The following is a 24,245-nucleotide window of genomic DNA, read 5'->3' on the forward strand; positions in this document are numbered from 1 at the left end:
TTACTGAAGGAGTCCACCTTTCAGGTGAATGAAGGTGAAATAAAAGTAATAAAAAAGATGTTTTCTCTAATTTACATAATTTCATATTTTGTCAGCTTATGTGCTGAAACATAATCATTGTAATTTTTATAAAAAAATATATCTTGGCCATCTGGCTTTTTATCTTACTGCTGTAGAGCTGTCAGAAACTGGCAGTTAGAGGGTTTTAGCCCTTTTTTCCAAGACAATCCTAACTTTCAGTATCTGGCAGTTATTGGGTATCACTGTGTGGTTTTAACTGTGTTATTACAGTTGTACAAAATTAACAACTTATGTTAAATCCAGTCAGCGCTGACTGGATTGTCAAAGGAAGGATATACGTTGGTCCAAATGGATCACTGGTCTGTTAAAACTTCAGACTATTTTGGTTTTTGATTACAAAAGCATTAAAACTTGAGAATTTAACCCTCATATATAGTTTATGTGAGCAAAGAAAATAGGACATAATAAATCTGATTTACGGTAGGTCATAAATGCTATGTGATGACATAATGAATATGCTAATTCTTGCTAATACATTTTTTAAGCTTTATTTCAGAGAACATAAAATGAATGAGACGTCATATATGCTGGACCAGTAAACTTCAGTGTTTTGGTGGTGAATTATTAAAATTAATTAATTAATTTTAACCTGGATGAACTATATTTAGAAGTGGTTCTTGCTAAAGATGAATGGGCACAGTCCTGATTAAACACGATGTTAGAAAAAGTCCATCCAGTCTCCTGCAAACTCAAATGTGACACTTATCAAACTCTGTAAGGTGCAGTAAGAATGAGTAATGCAGCAATGAGGAATCTTCTGAATCTTCTAGCAGCCCCTCACAGCCCCCCTCTCCCTCACAGCAGACCAAGTGAGGAAAGAATGGACTCTTTTCATTGCTGTCAGTGAAATCACAGCCTCACTCCCGTCCCGCCTTCTAATGGTGCGTTCACACCGAATGCGGATTCTGCGATAGGAGCGGACGATTTACATGTTATCCCTATGTAGAGGTGTGTTCAGGAGCGGAGCAGTGCGAGGCGGTGCGAGGCGGTGCGAAGGAGACGAAGGACGCGGTGCAAAAGGCACGTCGAGCGAAGCGAGAGCAATGGAGGAGTTGAAAAATCTAAACTTTTTTCTAAATTCGCGTCGTGTCAACCAATCAGGGTCTGGATGTGGCTGTGACGTAGGGTGAAGGACCGCAGCGGAGAAGAAGCTGTTTTCTGTGTGCGGCAAGCCTGAGTTGTATGACTCAACTAACTAGATTTATTTACTCCCCGACAGGCGTTCATCAGCGGGGATATATCGCCGGTAGTTGGTGTCCCGGAGGCCAATTCATCTCCCAACGCAGGACAGCAGATGTCCAGTGGGTCCTGGATAGACGGAAGTACCGCTGAAATCGACCGTCATCCAGACGCAGCTCCTGGAGTAGGTGGTGGTACTGCCCTAACTGTTCCCCTTCCTTGAAGAATCTGGTGAACCCAGGGATGTGGATTTTGGCGGCGTTTTTCGGCTCTCCACAGGTAAAACACCGTGATTATCCGTGAAATCCATGTCCACCATGTTCAGTTGAAACCAGCAAGCAGCAGATGGAAGCTCCTCCTATTTGATGACTCGGCAAAGTGTTGCCGTTTGTTGCCATTTGGCAACGCGGAGTTCACGCGGATTGTCAAGCGAGCAAAAGCACACAAGTGACACAAAATATTCGCAGAATCCGCGCTCGGTGTGAACGCACCATTAGGTGGCTCCGTGTAGCTTCACGCTCTTCACAACATTGCAACATTGCATATTTTTTCGCCCATGGATACGCCCATGAAGTAGAGTCGTTACAGCCTCCTGATAAGGCCACGTACCTCAAAAAAACTGTGGTCATCAACAAGGTGGATACATATGTGCTGCCTGTTGGTTTGTTTAACGCAAATACAGACGACTGGCCTCACATATCACACAATGATATTGTTACCCTGGTGCATGCAGAAAACCCGCTCTACAACATGGAGGAAATGAGAGCCTATAAAGGCCTGGTTGCGCATAACCAGTTCACCTCTGGTTGGGTGCGGGAAGTGTGTGAAAGTTACCACAATCATACGAGGACGGATAAGCTTTAAATTCAATTCAATTCCATTCAAAAATACTTTATTAATCTCAAAGGGAAATTAATTGTTGTTATAGCTCATATTATGAAGGTTTCTTCAAAGAGCCGCTGTAGATGCTGATGCTGTGGGCAGGAAGGATCTCCTGTAGAGCTCCGTCTTACAGCAGATCTGAAGAAGCCTCTGACTGAAGACACTGTTGTTGTAGGACAGTCTGATGAAGAGGATGCTCAGGGTTCTCCATAATGTTCTTCATTTTATGAAGAATTCGTCTTTCCACAATGATCTCCAGAGGTTCCAGAGGAGTCCCCAGAACAGAACCAGCCTTTTTTATCAGCTTGTTGAGCTTTTTTAAGTCCCTGGTTCTGATGCTGCTTCCCCAGCAGATGATGGTAGAAGAGATCACACTTTCCACAACAGACTTATAGAAGATCTGCAGCATCTTGCTGCAAACACCAAAGGACCTAAGCTTCCTCAAGAAGTACAGTCTGCTCTGTCCCTTCTTGTAGATGGCTTCACAGTTGCATCTCCACTCTAGTCTGTTGTCCAGGTGAACACCGAGGTATTTATACTCCTCCACCACCTCCACTTCTTCTCCCATGATAGAAATAGTAGAAACACTTTGAAATATGTGACATTCGTTTGAACCTGTTTGAACGAGGGTGAACAAACCTCCCTTATGTCAGATTTCAGTCTCGTTTTAGACTAGCTGTCCTAGGGTTAAGCTGTCTCCAGAAATGTCTCCGGTTTTATCATTTTATTCCTGAGAAAAAATGTTACATATGTTGACTGTTATTTCCGTAGCTGGGGGTTGAGTATAGATCGAGCTCATAAAATCCAGCCCTACTAGACCCGGGCCGGCGGCCTTAAAAGCCCGACTGGATCACGACTAACACACCCGAATAAAGTCCTTTTAATAGACAATTCAATAAAAGGTATAGTACTAGACAATAGATTTACAGTATAACAGTTAAGGTAAAATGCAACCTACATCCTGCTGATCAAGGTATGAGAGCACAGCTTCCACTCAGCTCTGAATCAGCTGATCAGCTCATGGTCTTCGCAGACTACTTTCGGAATATTATTACAATAAATGTGGACAAGCATTATTTGTGACTAGCCGTGGCAAAACCAGGCTCATGTCTATCCAGGGTCGTTTTGAGTTATGTACAGATCCAGAAAGAGTGGGCCGTAAGCTTTCCAATGATGTCAAACTTGAAAAAGAATTGAAGAAGATATGACCATCTGAATGTCTGCAATCTCCTGAGTCCTTCGCTGAGAAAACAGGCCTGAATTGTTTTATTTTTTTCACCCTGAAAGCTGGGCGGTAATAAAAAGCTGTTAGTTTGAATAACTTTGAATAGCCCACCTCCTTCAACTGACTGCAACAGACTTCTCTGTCATTAAACTCTAGTCCTAATTTTCTACGTAAAGATGATTTACAGCACTGCATTACAATTTATTATTTATATTATTTATGGCTGCAAATTGCATCATGGCTGCAACTTAATGTCCTGGTGATTGTTTGGTTTCCTCATGTTTTTAGACAAGTCTCATTTAAAGTTCCAGCCTATTAAATGTTCTGCTTCAGGCAGAGTTTGAAATCCTATCTCACAGCAATTAGCAAAATGATGGGCTAATATGGATGTGTTCTTCTTAATATATAATATGAAATGTACAAAGATCATTCTAACATGCAGAAATATTGTTTATCAAAAATATTTGTTTGACTTTTTTATTTCTGTTTTCTTTTCTACTGTTTAGAGTTCTCCTGTCATTTTAGTTCAGTGCCCCAACCTTTGTTTAATTAGTTTATCAGTCTTCATTTTATGTGTGCGTCCCTGTTTGCACATTGACTGTACCCATCAAATTTTATGTCTGCAAACCTCTTGACTTTAATGGACCCGGAAGGAGAAATGGGAAATAACTTGATTTTGAATATGTCACAAACGTGATTTTTATTTACAACTCTACACACTTTACAAATGACCAAAAAAACGACAATGTCACAGGGTCACAACATCATCCTCTTCTTAGTTGTGCTTTTGGGTGCTGGGCATGTTATGTCCTTCACTTCATCAAAACAGAAAGGCCTGACCTTTGTCTGTCTGTCCATGGCCAGTCCTGGTGCACACAGGGCAGGAACACAGGCGACGGGGGTTAGAACTTCCGGGTCACACAGCAGCTGAAAGGCTCTGGTCGCTGTGATTCCTAGCTTGGACCACACCAGGTCTGTTGGCATCAAAGCTGTGAAGAAAAGCACACAAGACAATTAAAATATTGAATGACCCTTTGTTATTGACACATTCAGATTGTGGAAGTCTACATAATAGATAACTGAAGTGCTGATAACTCTTGATCTATGGGAGCTTTCGGAAGTAGGGACTCAGGTGTGCCTGCCAGTTGAACGTCTTGACTACCACCGCGCCATCTTCTAGTCCAACCAGCTGTGGGATGTTGAGGCGACTTTCAGGAGAGCTGTTTTCCACTACCTGTACACAGAAGGACCATAATAGAAATAAGCATATTAGGTTTTATGCATATGAATGACTTTCTTCTTCAATTTTCTATCAAATTATCAGAATTACTTTGGCGATATCTGCCAATGTGCTGACCCTGATCCTCTTTATGCTTAGAAATTCACCTGTTTCTGCAGGCCTTCACAAGAGACACCAAAAAGTCCACATTTCCATGGTGTCAGGAAGTACATTGGCCCAGGCTGCAGTGGTTTCGAGGGGAAGTGCATCTGATGAAAACAAGAAAAACAAGGATTAGATTAAACAAAAGCTGTGTATCGTTAAAGCAGTCTTATGTTTGTAGTTTATTAGGAAAAAGTGCAATGACGGATACCTGCTGTTCAAAGTCATAAAGAAATAGATAAATATTTCTTTTAGCAGGCTAGCACAGGGGAAAGAAAAAAAAAAACGTCAAGCTTAAAAATACAAAAAAACACTCAAGTCGATTTTAATATTTGACTAGTCAGGTTTATGTGAACTTGTCTGCTTCGCTACATGATTTATTTACAATATGATGTATATTAATTTTTAAAAACATTCATCAAACTCACCAGAAACAGAAAGGTATTCCAGAAGACTTTGATGCCTCCAATGAAATAGGTTATCCTGGCGTGTCTCTCGGGAGAAAGTTTGCGGCTACAGGACTATGTCCCAACTGAAGAGTTCTCCTTTCTTCTCCCGTAGCATTTACAGTCAAAGTTACTCATCTTCTCCATTTCACTGTCTCTGTCTTCTTCAAATGTTGTGATGGCAATAGTTTCTGCTATCTTACGTTCTAGCTCCTCAGCCTCCAGTCCAAAGCTTTCTTTGTCATCCTCCTCTTGGGTTGACATGAAACGTTCTCCAAAGTAATGCAGTCGCTATCATCAATTTCTTCAGCTTCATCTCCTTCTTATTCAGAATCTGAACTAGCCATGCAGTTTCTTGAAGCAAGCTGTTTATTGTCTGACAGGCAGAAACAAAGCCAGCACGGAGCCAAACAAAGCCACTACAGAAATGAGCTCTGGGTTCCCCCTCCCCAAAATGTAAATACTTTCTGGCTGCGTTTCAGGCTGAAAACAAGCCGAGTTTAAACACAAAATGTACCGTTTTGAAACCTCTGAAACTGTCATTTAGAGTACTGAGTGGTTACTTCCTAACTTCAACTTGCGCATTTGGCAATAAAATGAAAATCACTATTTTCTCAGAAATTGATGGTTTTTGGTCATTTTCTCCATTTGTGCTCTGCCGACTTGCGCCTAGATTTCTCGTGGCGCATCACATTTATTTACCTGTCACAATATGTGCACTGCACACTCAGGCGTGAATGAGATTCAAGCTATCCAAATCCGCCCTGGATATTTGATTCAGCCACAGTAGTTGACAATGAGTACTCAGTGTTTTTGTTTTCTCACACAGATTTTCTATCACGGCTGGCAGACGATAGAATGAACATCAGTCTTAACCACCACTCGCAGCACAACCCACAATTAAGCAAGTTTTCACTATAGTTATGGTAGACTGGTCCGGAGTTTTGCTTCACTGATCACACTGAAACAACGGAAACAGGCTGCAGGCAGCCATCCAAGATGGCGATCACGAGGTGCGGTCACTTGACCGCAACATCCTCTGAAAACCCCCCATGCAAGACACTACAACACAGAAAGGCCGCAGGTTCGAATGGCATCACTCCCAGGCTGCTGAAGACATGCTGACCAGCTCTGTGAGGCCCTCAGCCACATGTACAACCTGAGCCTCAGTATGGAGAAGAGAAGGTCCCTGGCCTATGGAAAACCTCTAGTATATTCCCGGTTCCCAAAACAACACATGCCAAGGAACAAGTCCAGTACAGACCAATCGCCTTGACCTCCCATCTGATGAAGATCATGGAGAGGCTTATCCTCACCCACCTTAGAACTGTGGCGATCGCCACCTTAAGCCCGCAGCAGTTTGCCTACAGGTCCAACGTCGGAGTGGAGGATGCGGTCATCTATCTGCTGCAGCAAGCGCTCAACCACCTAGAGTCCGCAAGGAACACTGTAAGAGTCATGTTCTTCAACTTCTCCAGTGCTTTCAACACCATCAGACATTGATTACCTCACTGACTGGCCACAGTACGTGAGGCTGCGCAGCTGCAAATTGGAAGTGGTAGTCTGCATCACTGGGGCACCACAGGGCACTGTCCTGTCACCATTTCTCTTCACTCTTTATACTACTGATTTCGCCAACAACAAGAGGAGATGCCATCTCCAGACGTTCTCTGACAACTCAGCCATTGTGGGCTGCGTGGCTGAGGGGAACAAGCTAGAGTACCAGTCGGTCATCTAGGATTTTGTGGACTGATGTGAGCACAATCACCTGTCTTTAAACACCAGTAAGATGAAGGAGATGGTAATCGACTTCAGGAGGAAAACACCACCTTACTCACCGATGAACATCCAGGGAGAGGACATTGAGACAGCTTCAGATATCTGGGTGTTCATCTCAACAACAATTTGGACTGGTAATATAACACAAACACCCTGTACAAAAAGGGACAGAGTCTCTTCCATCTCCCTAGGAGACTGAGATCATTAGGAGTGAGGCGGTGTCTACTTTTTATGACTCTGTAGTAGCCTCTACCATCCTCTATGCTGTCAATCTAATGGGCCTCAGGCAGCATGAAGCAGGACAGGAGGAGACTCAACAAACTGATTAGAAGGGTCAGCTCGGTTCTGGGCTACCCACTTGACTTCGTAGAGGTGGTGGGTGTAAGGAGGATGTTAGCCAAACTCACATCCATCATGGACATAACGTATCACCCACTACATCGGACTGTTGTGGAACTGAGCAGCTTCTTCAGTAGCCGACTGAGACACCCTCAGTGCAGGAAAGAGCGATATCGCAGATCCTTCATTCCTTTGACTGTCCGACTGTTTAATTCCACAATATCATAACTAGGGCAATAACATCTATATAACTGTAGCTTATTGTTGTTTTTATAATGATGCTTAATGATGATTACTGTTTACCAAAGTCTACTGTACATTAGTGGTCTGGGATTATTGCCACCCTGCTGTTATTACTGTTTTCCTGGGTAAAACCACCTTCTAAATTACCTACACATCCATCTGTTTATTGTGCATTTACACTGTTATTTTGCCATTGTTGTTGCATCATGATGAGCAGACTGAATGCTAATTCTACTATTAATGCTATAACTATACTTGGAATCACCGCAATTACTGTGCCTGTACACTCCACCGTGTCCGACTGTACATTAGTGGTTTGTGGTTATTTTTTTGCCACCCTATTGACACTTGTACTGTTACTTACCTGCTTATTTAGCTTATTATCCTGCTTACTCTTTAAATCAAACCTGATTTACCTTATCATCTTGCTTAATCTTTGATTGAACCTTTTTATAACTGTACTTTATCATCTTGCTTATTTTTCATAACTGTATTACTGAGAGCTGCTGTCACAAGTTAATTTCTCCACTGTGAGATCAATAAAGTCGATCTTATCTTTTCTCCCAGTGTAGTGACTGTGGGATGCTCTGGAAACTACGTGAAACAATATCACCTGTGGTCCCAATCTGAATGTGTGAGATTCCTACTAATTTAACAATTTACTTGCACATCACTGCTCTGCATGTGGACCTATGTTGGGCTCAAGCCATGGATTAAAACATGGATGGAACATGGACTGAACTGTACACATTTGAAGGCCGGTATGAACTTCTTGCACCTTTAAATAAACACTAACCTACTTTTCAGCTCAGGCCTGGAAGAAAACAAGTCAGATCTGGACAGAGAGGCACTGTGAGTGAATGTCTCCTTGCAGGCGAGAAGGCATAACTCTTCAAACTTGGATCCAAAGTGACTGCAATCGTACGGTTGAATACCCACCGATCGAAAGCAACTACAAAGTTAAATATGATCAGCTACTCAGATAATCCAGCATTAGTGTTGGTTGAACTTTCTTTCTGAGACCTACAGAGAAGCAACTTGTGTTCCAGAAAGTTCCCAGCAGAGACCCTATCTCTAACAACGTCAAGTGAAATGGTCTTCCCCACAACCTGGAGAAAAAGGTTTTGGAATCACAGTACTGCATGTTGATGGAGCCGAACCCCCTCTGCCACTGAAGCAGCCGCAACAGTCCCTTTGTTCTGCCAACCAAGAGGCTGGACCGGTCAGGGAGAACTGCGCTCCTCAAATCGTCACCCTAGGACATCTTTTCTTCAGAACGGTTCATGTAAGAGGTGGTGTTTTGGCAGAGAAAGTTAGTTCAGGAGGAAATAATCCAAATACAGTATATTTCATGACATTTTGCTTATGTTTGTGTTGAGAAAACTCAGCTACTTAAGTGCTAGCAGACATTTCAGCCTTTCAGGCCAGTTATTTGTTCTGTGTTGTGTTTTAAAGATAAGACAACCTTATTGAAGGGATGGTTTTAAACCCAGATTGACCATAAAGTTCCATCAACGCTTATGCATTTTAATCATTATTAATGGTATTCTAGGGTACGTAGTTGACTTGAAATGAGAGGTAAACAAGCTATAAGTGTTCCTGTGTTAGCTCCAACCACTAACGCTTGATGCCAGCGCCAGTGAAGTCATGTGACTCGTGTGTTACTCCAGGTGATGGCTTATTAAACACCTTTAAGAATTACTTATCCAAAAAGGTTGTTGATTCCCATTCAAGATAATATTTCCTTAAATATTATTTTACTTAATAAAGACAGCCTATTAAACAATATCGAGAGTTAATTATCCAGAAGGTTGTTTTTATTCAGCAAATCATTCTTTAAAAATATTATTTTCCTTCCTATTAATATTATTATTTTAAAAATATTATTCTTCTTGTTTGCATTGTGATTGGTTGTTTAAAGGTATACAAATTATTGCTCCAAGTTGGTTCTAAGACTACTTCAACCTCATTTCCAGGTTCCCCAAGATAATCCTTGGTTCTCAAACATAGATTAAACTGATTAGTAATATCGCATCATTTTATTGGTCATGGTTTTTAATCATCTTTGATTCCCTTGTTCCTTCATTAGTATATTTGTAGTTTTTTGTTTTCTTTGTTTCTTCAGTTTGCTTGGTAGTTTTAGTTGAATTGTTGTGCGATAGTAAAGAGTTTTTTAATTAAATATGTTTGACTTTGAGTTGAATTGTTTGTGTTAATAAATTCTTATTTATTAACACAATATATGAATTTATTCCATCTGTGTGCAGAGCCTGCTGTTCAGTAATGCCAGAGCTTGATTCACCCTTTTCTCTGCTGGTATTCACAGGACAACACTTACAGACCGAATTATCATTTAATTAAACATTAAATAACATAAGCATAATAATAATGACAACAACCTTATTCTATAAAACTTCTTTTTGGGTCCTTAACTTGAAACAATTTCACCTAAACCTACGTAGTAACTAACAGCTTAGAGCTAATTAAAAACCTCATTGGGGAAAAAAGGACCATATTATATTATGTTTTGCTATCAAGTCAGGTTGTGTAAAAGACAGTATTGTTTGAATTATGTGGACAGAATACATATGACTTAATTAGAAAACTTTCTAAAAATCAATTTTCTCAGTAAATTACTGAATCTCCATATCTTACCGTTGTCTTGTGTGGGACTGAAAACCAAACTGGCTTCCTCTTGTTTGACATCTTCTTCAGTTAGTCTTTGTTCTGCATCCTTAAATACATCACAGCTCAAATATCCATTGTTCTCTTTTATAATTTGACCTAAACATTTTAACAGCTCAAGATGATCAATGTTCTTCAGCTTCAAGTGTCTGTACTGACATTTAACAATCATCTCTTTTAAGAGTAGGTCAGGTGAATCATCAGCTTCACTCCTCTCTCTGAGTGTGGAAATCAGAACCATTGAATGATCAAACCATCGATCACTAAGACGTGTCAGGAACCCACAGAGTCTCAGTTTTTGTTCTTCAGTGAAGTTTTCAGGCTGTAGAACCAGCAGGAACACATGAGGTCCGGGATAAGAGAATCTCACACAGGTCTCCACATGCTCATTGAGTTTGTCTGCAGACACGTTGGCTTGCAGGAGGTCTGGGGTGTTGATGATGGTTACTGTCTTCTCCTCAAACTCTGTAATAAATTTCTCACACTGGCCAGTAGCTTTTTCAGTGATGAACCTTTTCTCTTTCAGTATGAAGTTCCCCACAGATCTCCTCTCTGACCAGCTGTTCCCCAGCAGAACAACCCGAAGCTCTGAGACTGACAGAAAAAATAAAATAAAGAATGGATGAGTAATACTTTAATCATGTCCAATCCTCTTTTATAGCTGCACTGATCAAACGTTTACCTTATTTTAACAAAACCAAATAAGCATCAACAAATATTTGATTGCTATATTTCTTCTTCTTCTGATAACTGTGAATAAAGGCCATTAGTGCCACAAAAAATACAAAGAAAAAGTAAATGTAGGAATTTTGTCATTTCATTGAGTCATTGTACAGGGCTGTGGGATGTAATGATACAATGTTCTGTTTTTATGTCTGATCCTTCATTTATTATGCTATGATCGCTTTCCATAATCAGTTCACTTAAGTATTGTTACTTTTGTCTCCTAAAACTCTTAACTTGAGGGGTGGTGGCCAAGTTGGTTCGAATCCCACAGGGTGCCACTCTAGGTCTCTAGGCAAGACCCCCAGAATGCTCCTTCAGTGCTGCACAGCAGCCCACTGTTGTCAGTTGACTTTTAACAGCTCCAGCTGCATAATTGTGATTATTTTATAACAGTTTATGGGCTTCTGGCCTCAATGCTGAAATATGTAAACTGATATATTAAAAGAGGGTTCATGTGACTCCTGTCACCTAGGGGGCATCGGGAACACCAAGACATTTCCGTGTAGCCTGGCCGCTTAAGTTTTTCAAAGGATATTTCAATTTTAGAGTATGGTTAATGAACAGCATCTGGAAAAAAATTAATTGTTTAATGCTTAAATGTCTAGGAATTCAGATTATTCGTGTCCCTCAAAAATTCCACTAATAATTGACTGTATATGAATATGGAATCCTTGTATTATATTATATTTCATCTTTATTTAACCAGGTAAAATTTTTTGTTTTAGTATTTTAAACACTGTACTACTTTTCATGGCATACCTGTATACATCACTTGTTTTTTATAGACTTTTCTCCAAATCACATTTAATGTCAATTAAATCTCAATTACATTCAAGTCAAACTGACAAAGCAACGTCCTTCTACTCATAGAACCTTACTGGCCTTTAAAAAGAACCAGTTTTGTGTTCTTCTGATGCTGCTTCTGCAGCAGTCCTGACTCAATGCAAAGCAATGGTGCATGTGTATCATGCTGTAGTCACATTATGTCCTATCCAGTCATTTATATTAATGCTTTCTGCTAAAAAGTAAGCAGTAAGGACTACAGTCAGGATACAGTCAGGATGTTTTTCAGAGATAAAGAGGAAGTTAATGCTGTTGTCTGGACACATGAGGGGTTTACAGGCGTTTAGATAAAATCATTTTCCTGTGGTATCTTTATGTTTAGATTTATTATTATTTTAATTGATCATTTTTATCAACAGACGCTAATTAAACAGATATAGGTAAGTCACCTGGTGCAGAAATCAATTTTACAGGATGCTCCTAAAATCTGTTCTTTATGACTACGAATCAAACAGCAATGAGCTGAGACTGAGTTTTTTATGTCTTATATTTTCTTCAACGCATTGACTTGATAACCAGGCGGTAAAAAGCACAGCACAGATATTTCTTGCTAATGTGGATTTGTCATTCCACCCTTTGTCCCTTCCTGCTTAATGTTGGAGGGTAACATGACTTATTATTTACATCTGTTAGGGAGGTTGCAGCATGTTTGTCTGCTAAATATAAATTTGTGGAGCATCTCTGACATAAACCTGGACTAGATGATGGAAGTAGATGGTTGCTGCTTTGGTATCTGGAGACGTGACAGAGACCAATCAGATCAGTTGGCAGGACAACGTTGGAAAAGAGTCTCAACCTCTCCATCCAGCTTATTGTGACGTAACATCATCACGTGATGTCATTTCCATATAGGTTGAGGAGCATATTCACCATAAAAATGCAATAAAAATTTGGTGGTTTATTTGGACCGGTTAAATTATAGTGTGTGTGTGTGTGTGTGTGTATATATATATATATATATATATACACACACACTCTTATACAGTTCAGTCTAAAAGATCTGGTTTATATTGTACATATATAAATATATACATATTCTGTTCCAACTCACAGTCTGGCGGGTCAAGGCCTGGGCTGTTTCTGCGCTGCTGGGTTCTGACATCATCTTCTACAATAAAAATACAGCAGAGTTCTGGAAATCATGACCCAACTCTGATTCCATTGAAACAATTCAATTTGAAAAATACACCAAGAGCAGCTAACTAAACATACATCATTTGTGTAAAAGGGTACTTGTAGTGCAAGAATACAGTTTTGTTTGTATTGCACTGATGCATAAAATCTTACCAGCTTCATCACCTGCAGATGCCATATTGTACAGGCCTGATTTATCTGTAAGAAAACAGTTTAGATTTTATGTACGAAGCTTGTGTGAACCAAAACAAAACAGAACAACAGAATATTATTGCAATTACTGCTCTTTAAAAACTCTATTTGGTTCAAATGCAGCAAAAACCTAAAATAAAAGGTCTTATTAAGTGTAAATGTAAGAAAAACTATATTTACATCCGTAATGATTGATTGAAACAACTCAGTAAAACACAACATAGTTGTGTTAGTGCTTTATTTATCTCAGTTATCCTCCTTTCATTCTGCAGCTTTCAGAATAAAGAAGAACCTCTGACTATTTATCTATAAGGTCTGTTAGACACTTTTACAAAAAACTGGAGAAAGAATGATTTCCTAAAGAGAACCAGAGGACACCAGAACACTCTTTAACTGGTCCCAGTCAGCACATCTGATCATTTTATAATTGTTTGAGCCGTTTAAACCATCCATCACCATATTGTCACATAAACTAGTCACAACAGCAATAAGCAAAAACACAAGTATCACAAATAACAAGCTAAACAACTGTTGGAATTATGATTAATGATTAATTAATATTTATCAAGAATTATAATTAAAAATCATAATTTGACAAAATTTATTTCTTAACCAAAATTCCTCATTTATGAATCTAAACCAGAGATGTCTTCTGGTGTTGTAATTGTGGCTCAACGCCTTTCGATAATTACAACCGTTAAATACTCAGTAATAATTGATAACTATTACCAGAGATGTCACTGTTTAATCAACCGTTTCTACCGAAACGTGGGGAACATTAACCTTATTTTGACTGAAAAATCACTCTTGCACAAAATGATCGCAAACGACTTCTCTTTATCTACGTGACATTTATTAAATCAACAGCCTGATACACCTCGCTATCCGATTCAATAACTTTACCTACTCCAACATGCAAAGTTCTACACAAAAAGGGTAAAATATACTAACTAAACAAAATAAAACAAACAGCAGTGGGTGTGTATGAGACCAGCAGTTATGGCAAAATAAAAGAGGAATATGGTTGAACGAAGTTTTGGGTGCGCCCCTCCCAAAGTGTAACTCAGCGGGACACTTGCAGTCATTAACCTTCCCCCCAGCAAGGTTGTAAAACCTAGAGGACAAAGGATCATAAACCCTTTTGGCGGCAACCAGTAGAACATGAAGATTAAGACAAAGAAAATGGTTGATTTTCACCAGGTTCTTATAGCAGTCCAGTTTCACCACGCACCTGCGCTCAGGTGTTCGCACGGTAAAGATACACAGCTGGGTAGCACAGCGGCTTCCAGATATCCAACACAGCACATCAAAGTTTCAATAAAAGGTTGCATGCACATACAATTCAGAACACATTAGACTATAAGTGGCGAGTCTACCTCGCACTAAACCTATCTCTACCCTGCCCATGCTATTCCTAATAAAGAAATGAAAATAAAAGGTGGATTTTACTTGTCGTTGTCTCCTCTGAGCAGAGGGAGAGAGAGAGAGGGGGGGGAGGTTGAAGAGCTCCACGCGTCCGCGGATTCTCAGCAAAGCAATTGACTAATTGAAAGCGTTGTTATCTGGGAGCATTTTTAACTGTCTGGACACAAAACTAACTTTAATTTTACAAATGACAAAATTTTAAACCTATGACAGAAATTCAGCTCGATCTTTGACTGATCTGCACAGATTCTCTGTGACAAAACAGCTGAATGTGGAAGAAAAATCCTGCTAAATAAACGCATACATGTGAAGGTTAGGTGATCATAATAAACCTTTCCGTTGTTTCGTCGGTTCACGTCTCCCCATCAAATCCTGTTTCTCCTGCATCTCCGCACCTCCCAGGCGGCACAAAGCGGTTTTCGATTCATAAATGAGGATTTTGGTTAAGAAATTAATTTTGTTAAATTATGATTGTTTATTATAATTATTGATAAATATTAATTAATTGATAATCATAATTCCAACATACATACATACATATATATATATATATATAAATATATATATATATATACCCCTCCTTGAACCGTCACCTTAACGTGGTGGAGGGGTTTGAGTGCTCAAATGATCCTAGAGGCTATGTTGTCTGGGGCCTAAATGCCCCTGGTAGGGTCTCCCATGGCAAACAGGTTCTAGGTGATGGGTCAGACAAAGAATGGTTCAAGAACCCCTCATGAAGAACACAATATCGAGGCACGTGACGTCGCCCGGTACGGCGGAGCCGGGGTCCCACCCTGGAGCCAGGCCTGGGGTCGGGACTCGTCGGAGAGCGCCTGGTGGCCGGGTTGCTCCTCGCGGGACCCGGCCGGGCCAAGCCCGAACGAGAGACGCGAGGCCATCCTCCAGTGGGCCCACCACCTGCAGGGGGAACCGTGAGGGACCGGTGCAAAGAGGTTTGGGTGGCGGACGAAGGTGGAGACCTCAACGGCCCGATCCCCGGATGCTTAGGCTGGCTCTAGGGACGTGGAATGTTACCTCGCTGGGGGGGAAGGAGTCTGAGCTTGTGCGGGAGGTCGAGAGATATCGACTAGAAATAGTCGGGCTCGCCTCCACGCACAGCTTGGGCTCTGGAACCCATCTCCTTGAGAGGGGTTGGACTCTCTTCTACTCTGGAGTGGCCCACGGGGAGAGGCGGCGGGCTGGTGTGGGTTTGCTTGTTGCCCCCCAGCTCAGCCGTCTCGTGTTGGGGTTTACCCCAGTGGATGAGAGGGTTGTATCCCTGCGCCTTCGGGTTGGGGAGAGGTCTCTGACTATCATTTCAGCCTACGGGCCGAGTGGTAGTGCAGAGTACCCTGCCTTCTTGGCGTCCCTGTCGGGGGTGCTGGATAGTGCCCCTCCCGGGGACTCCATTATTCTGCTGGGGGACTTCAACGCCCACGTGGGGAACGACAGTGACACCTGGAGAGGCGTGATCGGGAGGAATGGCCTCCCCGATCTGAATCCGAGTGGTGTTTTGTTATTGGACTTCTGCGCTAGTCACGGATTGTCCATAACGAACACCATGTTCAAACATAAGGGTGTCCATCAGTGCACTTGGCACCAGGACACCCTAGGCAGGAGGTCGATGATCGACTTTGTTGTCGTATCATCAGACCTTCGGCCGCATGTTTTGGACACTCGGGTGAAGAGAGGGGCTGAGCTGTCCACTGATCATCACCTGGTGGTGAGTTGGATCCGCTGGAGGAGGAGAAAGCCGGACAGACTCGGCAGGCCCAAGCGCATAGTGAGGGTCTGCTGGGAACGCCTGGCGGAGCCCTCGGCCAGGGATGTATTCAACTCCCACCTCCGGGAGAGCTTCGACCAGATCCCGGGGGATGTTGGAGACATAGACTCAGAGTGGACCATGTTCTCTGCATCTATTGTCGATGCTGCTGCCCATAGCTGCGGCTGTAAGGTCTGCGGTGCCTGTCGTGGCGGCAATCCCAGAACCCGGTGGTGGACACCGGCAGTAAGGGATGCTGTTAAGCTGAAAAAGGAGTCCTATTGGCTGTGGTTGGCTTGTGGGACTCCTGAGGCGGCTGACGGGTACCGTGAGGCCAAGCGTGCTGCGGCCCGGGCTGTGGCAGAGGCAAAAACTCGGGCCTGGGAAGAGTTCGGTGAGGCCATGGAGAAGGACTACCAGTTGGCCTCGAAGCGATTCTGGCAAACCGTCCGACGCCTCAGGAGGGGGAAGCAGTGCTCTGCCAACACTGTTTATAGTGGGGGCGGGAGACTGCTGACCTCGACTGAGGACATTATCGGGCGGTGGAAGGAGTACTTCGAGGATCTCCTCAATCCTGCCATCACGCATTCCGTGGTGGAAACAGAGGCTGGGGACTCGGGGTTGGATTCTTTCATCACCCAGGCTGAAGTCACCGAGGTGGTTAAAAAGCTCCGCGGTGGCAAGGCTTCGGGGGTGGATGAGATCCGCCCTGAGTACCTCAAGTCTCTGGATGTTGTAGGGCTGTCATGGTTGACACGCCTCTTCAACATTGCGTGGCGGTCGGGGACAGTGCCTCTGGACTGGCAGACTGGGGTGGTGATCCCCCTTTATAAGAAGGGGGACCGGAGGGTGTGTTCCAACTACAGGGGGATCACACTCCTCAGCCTCCCTGGTAAGGCCTACGCCAGGGTATTGGAGAGGAGAGTCCGACCGATAGTCGAACCTCGGCTTCAGGAGGAACAGTGTGGTTTTCGTCCCAGCCGTGGAACACTGGACCAGCTCTATACCCTCTACAGGGTGCTCGAGGGTTCATGGGAGTTTGCCCAACCGGTTCACATGTGTTTTGTGGACCTGGAGAAGGCATTCGACTGTGTCCCTCGTGATGCCCTGTGGGGGGTGCTCCAGGAGTATGGAATCGGGGGCCCTTTATTAGGGGCCATCCGGTCCCTGTACGAGCGGAGCAGGAGTTTGGTCCGCATTGCCGGCACTAAGTCGGACCTGTTCCCAGTGCATGTTGGACTCCGGCAGGGCTGCCCTTTGTCACCGGTCCTGTTCATAACTTTTATGGACAGGATTTCTAGACGCAGCCAAGGGCCGGAGGGGGTCTGGTTTGGGGACCAATGGATTTCGTCTCTTCTTTTTGCGGATGACGTGGTCCTGCTGGCCCCCTCTAGCCAAGACCTACAGCATGCGCTGTGGCGGTTTGCAGCCGAGTGTGAAGCGGCTGGGATGAGGATCAGCTCCTCCAAGACCGAGGCCATGGTACTCGACCGGAAAAGGGTGGCTTGTCCTCTTCAGGTTGGAGGGGAGTTCCTGCCTCAAGTGGAGGAGTTTAAGTATCTCGGGGTCTTGTTCACGAGTGAGGGAAGAATGGAGCGGGAGATCGACAGACGGATCGGTGCAGCTGCCACAGTAATGGGGGCGCTGTGCCGGTCCATTGTGGTGAAGAGAGAGCTGAGCCGAAAAGCAAAGCTCTCAATTTACTGGTCGGTCTACGTTCCTACCCTCACCTATGGCCATGAACTTTGGGTCATGACCGAAAGAACGAGATCACGGATACAAGCGGCTGAAATGAGCTTCCTCCGTAGGGTGGCCGGGCACTCCCTTAGAGATAGGGTGAGGAGCTCGGCCATCCGGGAGGAGCTCGGAGTAGAGCCGCTGCTCCTCCACATCGAGAGGAGCCAGTTGAGGTGGCTCGGGCATCTATACCGGATGCCTCCTGGACGCCTTCCTCGGGAGGTGTTCCAGGCACGTCCCACCGGGAGGAGGCCCAGGGGACGGCCCAGGACACGCTGGAGGGACTATGTCTCTCGGCTGGCCTGGGAACGCCTTGGGCTCCCCCTGGAGGAACTGGAGGAGGTGTCTGGAGAGAGGGACGTCTGGGCGTCTCTGCTGAGTCTGCTGCCCCCGCGACCCGGTCCTGGATAAGCGGAAGACGACGAACGAACGATATATATATATATATATATATATATATTTATATATATATATATATATATATATATATATATATATATAGAGAGAGAGAGAGAGAGAGAGCCTATTTATTGTCATTTTCAGCATTTGACATCCCCAGCTATTTGTTTCATACAGTCGACAGACTTCCTGATAGGTCTATGCACCCCATGAAATACTTTCTCTCATAAAAAGAGGTAATGCATCCTAATGGGTCTCTACACCCGTTAGATATCTATCTATCTATCTATCTATCTATCTATCTATCTATCTATCTATCTATCTATCTATCTATCTATCTATCTATCTATCTATCTATCTATCTATCTATCTATCTATCTATCTATCTATCTATCTATCTATCTATCTATCTATCTATCTATCTATCTATCTATCTATCTATCTATCTATCAGTAAAAACATTAACAATGTTGGTGCATTATTTGCCACGGTCGACAGGTTAACAAACCCTCCTGTAACTGTAGCATCTGAACTCCACTCTACCAGGACCTGCAGTGAATTTGTTAACTTCTTTACTGAAAAAACCAAAAATATTAACACGTCCCTTTTGTCAGGTGTTTTCCTCCAGGCCCTGAAAACAGCAATTATCAAACCTATATTGAAAAAGAGCAACTTGGACAAGCTGCTACTACAGAACTACAGGCCTATATCAAACCTCCCCTTCATCAGTAAAATTATTGAAAAATCTGTGTTTCAGCAGTTAAACAACTTCCTAACAACGACCAACCGCTTCGATGTCTTCCAGTCAGGCTTCCTGCTCACCACAGTACAGAGACTGCTCTTGTCAAGGTGTTCAATAACATCCGTATAAATGCAGACTGTGGAAGAACCACAGCGCTGGTATTATTGGACCTTAGTGCAGCATTCCACACTGTTGATCACTCCATTTTATTAGAGCGCCTGGAAAACTGGGTTGGCCTTTCTGGTACAGCACTCAACTGGTTTAAATCCAACTTGAAGGACAGGGACTTTTTGTGTCAGTAGGTAACTTTAAATCAGAGACCACAAAAATCACATGTGGCGTTCCCCAAGGGTCCATCTTAGGGCCCCTCCTATTCAATATCTACATACTCCCCCTAACTCAATTATAATAAACAACAACGTAAGTTATCATAACTATGCAGACGACACACAGCTATACGTTACGATGTCACCAGGTGACCATGAACCCATTCAAGCGCTGGGCAAATGCTTAGAAGAAATCAATGCATGGATGGGCCAGAATCTTCTTCAGCTGAATCAAAACAAAACTGAAGTAATAATCTTTGGACCAAAGGAAGAGCGTTTAAAAGTTAGCACACAGCTTCAGTTAATACAGCTAGAAACCACCAGTCAGTCTAGAAACCTGGGTGTAGTGATGGACTCAGACCTGAACCTTCAGAGGAACATAAATACAGTAACAAGGTCATCCTTCTATCACCTAAAGAACATCTCCAGGATTAAAGGACTAATGTCTCAGCAGGACCTTGAAAAACTAATTCATGCGTTCATCTTTAGTAGAATTGATGACTGCAACGGTGTCTTCACAGGTCTGCCTAAAAAGTGGATCAGACAGCTGCAGTTGATCCAGAACGCTGCTGCCCGCGTCCTCACTAGAACTAAGAAAGTGGAGAACATCGGCCCGGTTCTAAAGTCCTTACACTGGCTCCCTGTAGCTCAGAGAATAGACTTTAAAATACTTCTGTTAGTCTATAAATCACTGAATGGCTTAGCACCAAAATACATTACAGACTTGTTGTCAGTGGATCAACCATCCAGACCTTCTTTGCGTTTGCGCGGTGCGGAGATGCAGGGAACTATGGGACAGTATCTGGTGGGGAGACGCGAACCGACGTGTTGCTGGGCAGTAATGGATCCTCACATGGTGACATAATCTTCCCGAAATAAACATGATTTATTTCGGGTTTTTCTGCAGGGTTGTTCGCCTCGGATTAAAATGTGAAAATTAAGTCAGTGAAAATATTTCAACCATTTTACTTGATCTGAAGAGAAACTTACCTGAGCTTGATTAAGGATGACTTTGAAATGATATCAAATCATTATCTGCCCGAGTTTTATAATGAATTAAGTAAAATTAATTTACTAAACGCTAAATTTCTATTCATACTGATTTAATAAATCAGCACTGGGAGCTTCATCTCCTGCTGCGCCACAGAAAGACTTAAAGCGAAACTTTGATCGGACTGTGCGGTTCCTCGGTAAAGTTAGAAAGTTATTTACAGATTCTGCTTTTCTGGATCAAAAACTCATCAGCGGAACATTGCTTCTATAAAACCGACACCTCTCTGCAACCACAGCAAGACAGACAGTGACCCTCAGTCGTATTTTCCTCGAACCGAGCCCAACACCGCGCTTGGTCTCTATTTAGAGCTCAGGAACCGTCTGCAAATTGCTCCAGCAGAAAAATATGATGGAGAAATATTCAGAAGCTTCACCAAGGAGAGATGTATTCTCATTAAAATCATTTTATGTGTATGTGATCTCACGTTTCACAGCACACATAGAGCCCCTCATCTTGATCATACTACAACTATTACATTAGGAAAATGTGTCACATATATTACAAATATTTATTTAATTAAAGATTTGTGGGTAAATTCCGGTGGAATAGCAGCCCTGGTCAGAATAATGAAGAGTGTTAGGGTTTCTTCTCCTCTGTGATCTTTGATCCATACAACCTATTTGTCCATAAATCTTTTCTAACAGCACCCTATCCTTTTTTTACTCTCCTCATTCTCTTAAAAGCTTGAAACCTAAGGAAAGGAAAATGTCAAGCTGAGGCCCTACATGGACATGATACGATTTCGAAGATTATAAAGGATTTAAAAGTACATTATTACAAATATTATGAAAATATAACCTAATAAAAGTGAGATAAAAAGAAAGAGCTTCTTTTGTTTAAGTTTAAATCTAAAATGTCTAATATGGCAAACAGTTCAACATATAGCTAAAAACAAGTTAAAAAAGAATATGTCATGGAATCAAGTCACAAGCTTCAGCTCACAATCAAAACTCAATATTTGCTACGAATCAGAAAAAGGCGGACCCAAGATTCAGCCAGACACAGTACTGAAAGTTTAAAAGGTTTATTCAGCCACAGCAAAACGTCACACAGGTAACACTCCTCACAGCTTCCAGGAATCACTGCTTTTGTCTTGAGTGGAACTTGAAACCCAGAGGGGAAACCTCAGTGGGCGGCAGGCGGTGATCTCCACAGCACAGGTAAGAAGTGACTCCAGGCTAAATAATCCGAGGGCTAGGCAAGACAGGCATGGCCTGATCAAAAAGACAAGACTTGGTTTGCGAACAAGACATGAGCATGAGAAAAATGTTTCCGCTACGACTAACTGAACAGGTGTGTATATATGGAGTGAAAACCAGGTGGAGCAAGGAGACAGATTAACTTGAAGCAGGTGAACAGAATAAACTTAATTGACAGACAGAACAAAACGTGGCTGCGGCAAAAACAGAGACTCTAATATACAAACAAAACCAAATATGAACAAGACTAAAACATGACCAGGAAAATAACAGAAGCATGATTCAAAATCTAAGAAGAAGAATAATAATAAACAAAAGAACAAGTCAAAATCTTAACTGTGAAAAACATAAGAAAAAACCAGAAACCAAAAACCAAACAACCCCAAATCATAACAATACTAATGTGGCACATAAACATAACTCATTCATTACAACTATTAAGATGACAGAGAAAAAATTGTTTGATTTATTGAGATTCTGTTCATATTTCCAGTTAATATAAAGCAAACCAACTGAACATCTACTTCTAAGCTCTTTGTAACATTGATCTCTAAAAGAATATTATTGCTGTAAAGAGATAATTGATGGCTAACCGTGATTGGCTGGTACTTAATTACACTGTGCAGCTGATTGGTCTGATTGTGAGACAGTGGCCATGAGGTAATAAATGTTATGGAAATTTTTAGTGCCTTGCTTGATTTGCTCCTTGATTCTCTACAGGAACTGACAAAAGTATTAGAACCCCTCAGTGTTGATCCATTCTTCTCTTATTTAGTCTTAGAGTAATGGTTTCTCAGCCTTCTGCTTGCAGCTGTGTGAGATAATATGTGAGAACGTGAGATCACATACATATAAAATGATTTTAATGAGCTTGGTGACGCTTCTGAATATTTCTCCATCATATTTTTCTGCTGGAGCAATTTGCAGACGGTTCCTGCGCCTTTGAGGAGCAGCGAGCTCTAAATAGAAACCAATGCAAGTCTCCCAGCGCGGTGTTGGGCTCGGTTCGAGGAAAATACGACTGTAGGTCACTGTCTGTCTTGCTGTGGTTGCAGAGAGGTGTCGGTTTTGTAGAAGCAATGTTCCGCTGATGAGTTTTTGATCCAGAAAAGCCGAATCTGTGAATATTTTTTTTTAACTGTACCGAAGTACACGATTTATTATGACTTTTACCCCCAGAGCACCAAATTATAATCATAATACAAAATTAGGAATATAATAAAGTTGGCAACAAAAAGCTACCAGAGTAGAGACTGTAAGCCTGAAACAAACAGGAACATGCAAATAGATTTAATCCTTTTTTAGTTAAACCAGTTGATTTTCTCTTACAGGAAGCTGTGGACTGAATTTATTTGCACTGATCAGCAACAGGCAGGTAAAGCTGCTGCAGAGTGACTAAAGGTCAGGAGGTGTCTCACTATTACCCTGTTTATTATTTATGCTTTAAAAAATCTGACCAGGAGACTCTCTGACACCATCATATGTTGGTATGATTGATGCTACATCTCTACCTGCTGGACACAAAGAGATAAAACAACTGTTTCTTATAAATAGACACCTGAGAGTGAAATAGCAGGTCGCTCCTGAGGTTTTCTGTTAACAGAACATATTGAAGAAGCAGGCAAGACTAATTTAATTGTGTAGCACCATTAATACAGTACACAACCCTCCTCTGTCTGATCAGTCTTTAATGATTGTGTTTAAATTAATCGAGTCATCTGAACCTGACAGAAATTTTCATAATAGTGGATCATTATCAGACAATACTGCAACAACTTATAAATAATCTGTTCCCTTTCTAATTTCCCCAGTATCACAGAATCACCAGCAGAGGGCAGCAATTCACCTCATTGTGTTTGTTGCTACACTTTTTATCCATAAATAGACATCCTTCAATTATAGAGATGGTTCATTAATTATAAAAGAAGAATAAGTTAAAACCTCTTTGGCTGAATCATTTGAATCATTGTCCAAGGAACAGCTTTCATTACTTTCTTAAATTTACTCAGAACGTACCACATCATATCTATATATAAACTTTCCATATGTTAGAAGATTCCCATCATTGTCTAATAAATGTATAAATGTCCAAATTCCCGGATCCATCCCTTCTTTATAAAAAAATACATTCTATTTATTAAAACATAAACTGAAGTTACGTGATGGGAAAAGTTGTGTTTATACTGTATATCATTTTCCAGTACTGGATAACCTGTTTATGATAATCTGATTATTTAGTTGATAATTTAGAAATTTCAGAGTCACAGTTTAGAAAAAATCAATTCCTAAAAAAATGTCAAAAATTGCTTCAGGGAGATAAAACCACATTTGGTTCAATCTCTTCATAAAGAACTGCAACCATTTTAGTTTGATGGCACCATTCAGCGACTCAATGACTCAAAATCAATCAAGAACAAATTCCTGCATTACTGGCATCCCATATTTAACTGCCTAGAAGAAAAAACA

The 24,245-nt window shown here is 41.9% G+C and overlaps 1 protein-coding gene and 1 long non-coding RNA gene across 3 annotated transcripts in view; both read right to left on the reverse strand.

Moving 5' to 3' along the window:
• Positions 1 to 20,863, reverse strand: part of LOC124865191 — a 36,266-nt gene extending 15,403 nt beyond the window's left edge. For both annotated transcript variants that reach the window (XM_047360155.1, XM_047360154.1), the window contains exons 1-4: positions 20,517 to 20,863; positions 13,097 to 13,141; positions 12,861 to 12,917; positions 10,211 to 10,834 (exon numbers count right to left, since the gene is read on the reverse strand). In XM_047360155.1, the coding sequence (XP_047216111.1) occupies positions 10,211 to 10,834; positions 12,861 to 12,917; positions 13,097 to 13,121 (706 nt within the window). In that variant the 5' untranslated portion in view covers positions 13,122 to 13,141; positions 20,517 to 20,863. The remainder of the gene's footprint in view (positions 1 to 10,210; positions 10,835 to 12,860; positions 12,918 to 13,096; positions 13,142 to 20,516) is intronic.
• LOC124865193 lies at positions 4,213 to 6,585 on the reverse strand. The gene is made up of 3 exons (XR_007037495.1): positions 4,754 to 6,585; positions 4,448 to 4,601; positions 4,213 to 4,356 (listed from the first exon to the last, which is right to left on the reverse strand). It is a non-coding gene; the product is annotated as an uncharacterized LOC124865193 (long non-coding RNA).
• Positions 20,864 to 24,245: the final 3,382 nt, after the last annotated feature.

The sequence above is a fragment of the Girardinichthys multiradiatus genome, unplaced genomic scaffold (assembly GCF_021462225.1).
Source record: "Girardinichthys multiradiatus isolate DD_20200921_A unplaced genomic scaffold, DD_fGirMul_XY1 scaffold_38, whole genome shotgun sequence".
Classification (NCBI taxonomy): domain Eukaryota; kingdom Metazoa; phylum Chordata; class Actinopteri; order Cyprinodontiformes; family Goodeidae; genus Girardinichthys; species Girardinichthys multiradiatus.